Here is a 6,131-nt window from a genome sequence, read left to right on the forward strand (position 1 = left end):
CATGGGAGCTTTTGGTCAGCCTGGGCCAAGCTGTGCTGCGCTCACTCCCGCCACCCTGCAGTCCTGGATCCGCTGCTCCTGGGCCACCAGCCTAATCAAAAGAATCCCCTTGGCTTAGAACCCAGGCCCCACAGCAAACGCTAGGGGTCCATGGCTGGCCGAAGACCACAGTGGGGCTTGCCGGGGAGTAGGCATGAGCAGGGAGGGCTGCTGCTCGGGGAGAAGCACCTCAGCCCTTCTCCAGGGGAGTCCCTCTCACATGCCCTAGAGACAGGGGCCTTGTTCCCCCTTACTCGGCTCCTGCGTGCCCCCCCCCCCCCCCCCCCCCCCCATGCTGTGTGTCCTTTGCAGCCCGACTGGCCCAGGCAGCCCTACCCAAGTCCCAGAATGTGCCGGGTGGTCTCCTCCCTTCCAATCCCATCCCTCCTTCTGGAGGGTCCTGCCTCCCATCTAGAATTGGGCTGACCACCTCCCTTGCCCCGCCCCAGTCTCCCTGTCCACTCCAGTCCTGTCCTGAGGATCAAATGATCCCACCCGGTTGAGGGCAGCTAGCTGTGAACTTGGGTGACCCCTCTCCCCCAGGGCCTCCGAGTGGGCTTCAGGGTGGCGGCCCATCACAGGGAACCGTCAGACCCCTCTATACCTGAGGCTCTGGATCTCTGCTGCCCCCCTACTAGGACCCCGACGGGAGGGGTAATCTCAAGCTGAGGGCCACACCAGAGCCGGAAAGGGTGGAAATGTGTTTATTTGAGGCAATGAAGCAGCAGGAATGTGGGGTGGAGGGAGGGGGTGGGTGGCTGTGGGATCTGGGGTGGGAGCAGATTCCTGGGTTGCTAGCCTAGACCTGGGAACAGGGGAAGCCCTGTCTCCCCAAAGGGCCACCCTCTAAGTGAGTGAAATGACAAGGACATGTGCAGAGATACCAGGGACTGGGGCTCTGTGCTGGCACTTGGGGCTCCAGACACACTTCTGACCCCCACCTCTCCCCCAAACACACTCACACATGCCCAGCTGGGCGCATGGACCACACACCTGTCCACACAGCACATCTTCTGCACTTGGGGGCAGGGAGGGCCTGGAATTAGGAGCCCCTCCCAGCGCGTCCCTGGGACTCGGTTCTGACTCGCGGACGCTCAGGCTCCGTTCCCAGGTTCCCCCGGCAAGGCTGACCTGGAGGTAAGGGGAGCTGGCAGGTGTGGGTACAGGGGGCCAGGCCTGCCTGTGGGGACCCAGGGCCAAGAAGGTGGGACTAGCAGGGTGAGGAGTCAGAGGTGGCGGCTTTGAGGTTCTCTTGGGTCTGGGCTTTCCTTCCTTCCTGAGCTTTGGGAGCCTGGGCCGGGCAGTCAGGGTCTAGCCCACAGCAGAGCTGCCAGCAGGCTGAGCAGAAGCCCCAGGCCCAGCACAGGGGTGCTGGCGCGCGGCACGCCGTCCGCCGCGCTGATGTTGCACAGAAAGCTCTGGCAGCAGGACCTGTCCATGGACGCCACGCCGAAGTTGAGGTTCGTGGAGCCGCAGATCGGGGAGCAGAACTTGCTCAGGGAGTAGCCCAAGTCCACCACGCCCGCTGCGCCACGGGAAAGGAGGCTGTGAGTGGAGGAGGGTGGCGGGAGCTGGGGGAGCCTGGCCACCCCGCACCCGCACTCACGCAGGCCGGCGGAGGTAGAGGTCGTCACGCAGTAGCTGTCAGTGTCGGAGCAGATGGTTGGCTTCAGGCAGTACCAGTTGCTCTTCTGATTCTGGCAGGTAAAGCACATCAGGCAGTGGGCTGCAGGACGGACGTGGTCTCAGGCCAGGGGCGCTGCCGGTGCCCCCTCCCAGCCCCGACCCAGAGGCTCGAGGGCACCCCCTCTTGCGCAGGCACTGATGGGGTCCCTATGGCACACGGGGCCCAGGCTGGAGACCTGTAAGAACAAGGACACCAGACCCTGGCCCTGGAGGGGTTCCAGTGATGTCCAAGTGTCGGGGCAGGCCTGAGGCCTCCAGGGGAGGTGGGGGCAGGAGTGACGCCTCATGGGCGGCGGGGAGGCAGTGAGTGGCACCGGTGTCACAGCCACGGCCGGCTTGGAGGCCTGGGGCCCGGGGCACCTCACCTTGCTCCACGCCCAGGAGGGCAGCCAGCAGCAACGGCAGGAAGACCTTCATTCTGGAGGGAGAGGCGTCTGGCTGGGCTCTCAGGAAGCTGAAGTCAGCCCTGCTCCAAAGAGACGGTGTGCTGGGGGGCGGGCCTTGCTTCTTCCAACGGGGTCAGAGCTGTTGGCCCTGGGGGACAGTTGGCAACCCCACTTTGTAGATGGGGGGCGGGAGGTGCCAGAAGCAAGGCCAGAGTGCAGATGGGTCTTTCTGCTCCATTCCGAACCCACCCCTCACTCAGCATAGGCTCCTGGCTGAGACCCTTCCTCAAGTCTGTGGCACTTGCTGCTGGGGGAGGGGGGATAGAGGTCAGATAAGGGAAGTCATTAGGGTTTTCAGAATCTCCCAGAAAGGGAGGCAAAGGGAGAGGGCCCTGCCTGTGGTCCTGGCAGTGTGGGTGAGACAGGCTAGGACCTGGGGTCCTCTACCAGAGTGCTTGCACCTGGACAAACGTCCCAGTGAGCAACACAATACAAAGAAACTACAAGTGACTAAAAATCACAATGCCTATGCACCCCTTGGGCAAAAGGATACAAGAAGCCACAAACAAACTACATTTTTGAGGTGCTGGGAGCACAAGCAGGGTGGTGTTCAGGATCCCCCCACAGTACCAAGCAGGGGGACAGACCACCTAAACGATGCCTCCTGCCTCCCCCACAGACCCGCCCCTGTTGTCACTCCGTTTCAGGACGGAAGCAGCTCCTCTCGGGGAGCGGGTGAGGGCACCTGCTTCTTGTTTTTGCTTCCTTGTGCTGCAGTTTCAGCGCCTATAAAGCCTTGCTTGGAATTCTCGTCTGGCCTCTTATCAGTTTCTCGAGTTCAAGGGCCCTGGAGGGATGGTGGCTGGTAATATTAGCTGACCGGCATCCAGAACTTTCCATGGGGCCAGTACCATGCCTGCCATGGAGTCCGAGAGCTGGACTGGGGGCACAGGGCTTATCTATCTGAGCATCCCCGGGGCAGCTTCTGTGCTGGGGGAGCCAGTACAGGGCTCTCCCATTTGTCCAGGGGCAGCACTGAAGACAAGGACTGCAGAAGCATCTGCTGCTCTTGGTGGCTGGGTGGGGGGGGGGGCGGCGGCGCGGGGTGCTCAGGGGGACCCAGCAGTGTGCCACCAGTCACCTCAGTGGGAACAGGCCCAGGCTCAGGCGGATGGGGGCAAGCCCCTGGGGGCTGGCCTGTTCCAGGACACTCCTTTGGGCAAAGATCCTTAGCAGGGGGTGGAGAAAGCTCTCAGAATGAGACCAGCTGGGGTTCTGGACTTCTGTTTCAGGCATGGTGTGGGAGGAGCAGTCTGGTGCTTTCTGCAGGGGAGAGCTGTGGGTGGGGGAGGGCACTAGTTTCTAGGCACTGGGAGGAAGGAGAATGCCAAGGAGAGGACAGATTTTGGGAGGGGCTGGCGGAGATCCTGAAAATGGGCTTCAGGTCTCTCTTGCCCAAGGGCTGACGTCCTAGGGCGCAGAGAAGGAGCCGCAGATGTCCAAGAACAGCGCCAAGCCCCCCTGGGGCCTGTGCCCGGATCCAGGCAGTTCAGGGAGGAAGAAGTCTCGTTCTCCTCCTCCATAAAGTGAGAATCCCGCGGGAGGCGCTCCGAGCGGTCCTGAAGGAAGCTCTGGTGCCCACAGCCGCCGGCCCCGGCTGGCACGGCCAGCATCACCACTGCCTGCTGCCAGGTTGCCCCTCCCCCCAAGCGGGCTGAGTCCAGGCACTGGACACTAACGTATCCACACTAGTGGGGTCACGCGGAAAGGAGCCCTGAGAGGAGCCAGTGAGTTTGGGGCTGGGGTTCGGCCAATCGCGGACTGTGTACTTGTCTGCCAGGCGCACGAACCGGGCTAACCTCTGGCGAAGCCTGGCACTCACTGACTCTGCGCCGGCAAGAGAGGTAGGAGCTGGTCCTGGGCCCCAGGGAAGGAAGGGCGGCCCAGCGTAGGGAGTGGGCTCCTAGGCATCTCCAGTGCTTGCATAATTTATGCCAAACAAGATGCTTTCACCTCTTCCCGTGGCGGGCTCCCGTCCCCGTGGTCACCCTCCAGGGCAGTTAACTCTCTCATTCCTGCCAGCCGCCAAGATCCCAGCCCGCTCAAGTCTGGAAGGCTGCCTCTCTCCAGTTCCCACGTGAGGGGTCGTGGGGGAACCTAGAGTTGGGCGACGGGCCCCCGGCGCCTGCGCAACCCGGGACTACCCAGCCCGCTGCAGTCTCCAAGCGCTCCCGCCCTCGTCCGTCGGAAATATTGAGGAGGGCCGGGGAGCGGGGGGGCCAGGCGGGCAGGCGAGCCCTGGGGCCCGGCCGCTCGCAGCCCCGACCCCTAGCCTCCCTCCCGCAGGCTCCTCCCGCCTGCCCAGGGCCTCACTCGCCCGCTCCCTCCCCGCGCCGGGGAGGGCCCCATACCCGCGCCCCGGCCCGCCGGGCCGGCCGGGCCCTGACTTACCGCTGGCGGACGGAGGCACCTGGCCTGGCGGCGTAGCAGCCCAAACTGCCCCGTAGCCGGAGCCCGCCGCAGCCCGCAGTCTGGGCGGGAGAGGCGGTGCTCGAGCGCGGGGGGCGCGGCTTGGGGCCCAGGCCCCGCCCGCCGGCCCCTCTCCCCCGCGCAGCGCCAGCTGCCGAGGTTCAGTCTGGTCCCGGGGGCGGGGGCGGGGGCGTCGCGCGCAAGCGCGGCAGCCGGGGCAGGGGTGGGGGAGGCCCACAGGTGGCCCGACACTTTTCCGGTGGAGCACATTGGAGGGGAGGCGGCCGAGGAGGCCGAGGCGGCGGTGCCCAGAACCCCGTTTTCAAAGTGGAGTGCGGGCGGCCAGGAGGCTGAGAGGAGGCCTTCCCCGCGCCGGCCGTCTGCGTCCCATGGTGGGGGGAGGTGACGGGATGAGGATCCAGGGGTGGAGGAGGGGGTTTCGGGGCAGTGGTTGTGGACCACAGTGCGGACCGGCTGGAGATCCCGGCCGCACGGGTGTCTAAACCCTCCGCCCAGGAGGACTCGTGAGCCTCCTGGGTGCTCCGCTGCAGCCGGCTGGGGTGGGCTGGGTCCCAAAGCCAGCCGGACCTGACCCTCCCAGCGGAGCCTAGAGGCCCCCGACCATCCTTAATGAAGCGGGCTTTCCTGGGTTTGGCGTCAGTGCCTTTCTGGTGTTCTGTCTCAGGTGCCATTAACTGCCTGTGCTTCAACAACCGTTCACAGAGCATCCACGGTGTGCAGCTCTGGCCTGGCCCGATGCCTCCCGGGCCTGTGAGCCAGGCCAGCTTCTGTAGTTGCCCCGGCCCTGCCCCTGCTTCTCCTGGGGGCGGGGAGGCGGGGGGCGGATGGAGACCCGCGCACCGCCTGCCTGCCTGCCTGCCTGCGCTGGGGAGGCAGGTGGAGCGCCCCCAGTAGTCACACTTCTTACTTTCACAGCACATTTCCTGTTGGAGCTGTTTTTTTTTTTTTTTTTTTTTGTCACCTGACCTTTTCTCACACCCTTTCTGGGTGACATTTATGGTGACGGGGGTGGGGGGTGGGGGTAGGGCACAGGAGAAGTGGCTTCTTAACCATACACCCGCGGAGAGAGGTGGCAAGAGGGAGGGGCTGAGGCAGGATGGCAGGGTGGTCAGGATGGGGCAGGGTGGGAAGAGGGACCCTGTAAGAGAGGCCCAGTCCTGTGGGCAGGGTGGGGGTACCCTGGGCACCATGTGGTTATGCGTGGATGTGAGTGTGTGTGATTACCTGGTGAGTGGGCTGTGTGTGCAGAGTTCTGCGGGGGCTCCGCTTCTGTGGTCTTCTGTGATGTCCAGGTGACAGGAGAGTGGGACAGATCAACTTGGAGAGGCTTTGGGGCTTTTTCCTTAGAGGCTGAAGGTGAGACTCTGTGTGTCCTGAGATGTCGCAGTTCAGGTATGATGACATCCTTGGGAACTACACAACGCTCGGGCCCAGGCACATGCCGTAGGCGTGGCCCTTGGTTAGTCTCCTTCTGGGTCTCAGGTCTGGGGAGCAGGGACTGCACCAGCTCTGGCCACACCCAACATAACC

At 64.1% G+C, this 6,131-nt stretch overlaps 1 protein-coding gene across 2 annotated transcripts; it reads right to left on the reverse strand.

Annotated features, from left to right (window-relative positions):
- Positions 1 to 727: 727 nt before the first annotated feature.
- LY6E (lymphocyte antigen 6 family member E) lies at positions 728 to 4,746 on the reverse strand. 2 transcript variants are annotated; one of them, XM_043879512.1, is made up of 4 exons: positions 4,563 to 4,746; positions 2,091 to 2,259; positions 1,646 to 1,765; positions 728 to 1,564 (listed from the first exon to the last, which is right to left on the reverse strand). In XM_043879512.1, exons 2-4 carry the CDS (start codon positions 2,140 to 2,142, stop codon positions 1,344 to 1,346), a joined length of 393 nt encoding a protein of 130 aa, XP_043735447.1. In that variant the 5' UTR covers positions 2,143 to 2,259; positions 4,563 to 4,746; the 3' UTR covers positions 728 to 1,343. The 2 variants fall into 2 exon arrangements, with proteins under 2 accessions (XP_043735447.1, XP_043735448.1); XM_043879513.1 differs by having other exon boundaries at positions 2,091 to 2,191; positions 4,563 to 4,745.
- Between the last annotated feature and the right edge of the window lie 1,385 nt (positions 4,747 to 6,131).

This window comes from Cervus elaphus, chromosome 21, assembly GCF_910594005.1.
Source record: "Cervus elaphus chromosome 21, mCerEla1.1, whole genome shotgun sequence".
NCBI lineage: Eukaryota > Metazoa > Chordata > Mammalia > Artiodactyla > Cervidae > Cervus > Cervus elaphus.

What these genes read in the sequence shown, in the direction of transcription:
- LY6E (XM_043879512.1), bottom strand. Translation starts at nt 2,142, where the DNA reads ATGAAGGTCTTCCTGCCGTTGCTGCTGGCTGCCCTCCTGGGCGTGGAG. An exon ending in CCTCCTGGGCGTGGAGCAAG is followed by an intron (nt 1,766 to 2,090) that starts GTGAGGTGCCCC and finishes TCCGTCCTGCAG; the next exon opens with CCCACTGCCTGATGTGCTTT. An exon ending in CTCTACCTCCGCCGGCCTGC is followed by an intron (nt 1,565 to 1,645) that starts GTGAGTGCGGGT and finishes CCCGTGGCGCAG; the next exon opens with CGGGCGTGGTGGACTTGGGC.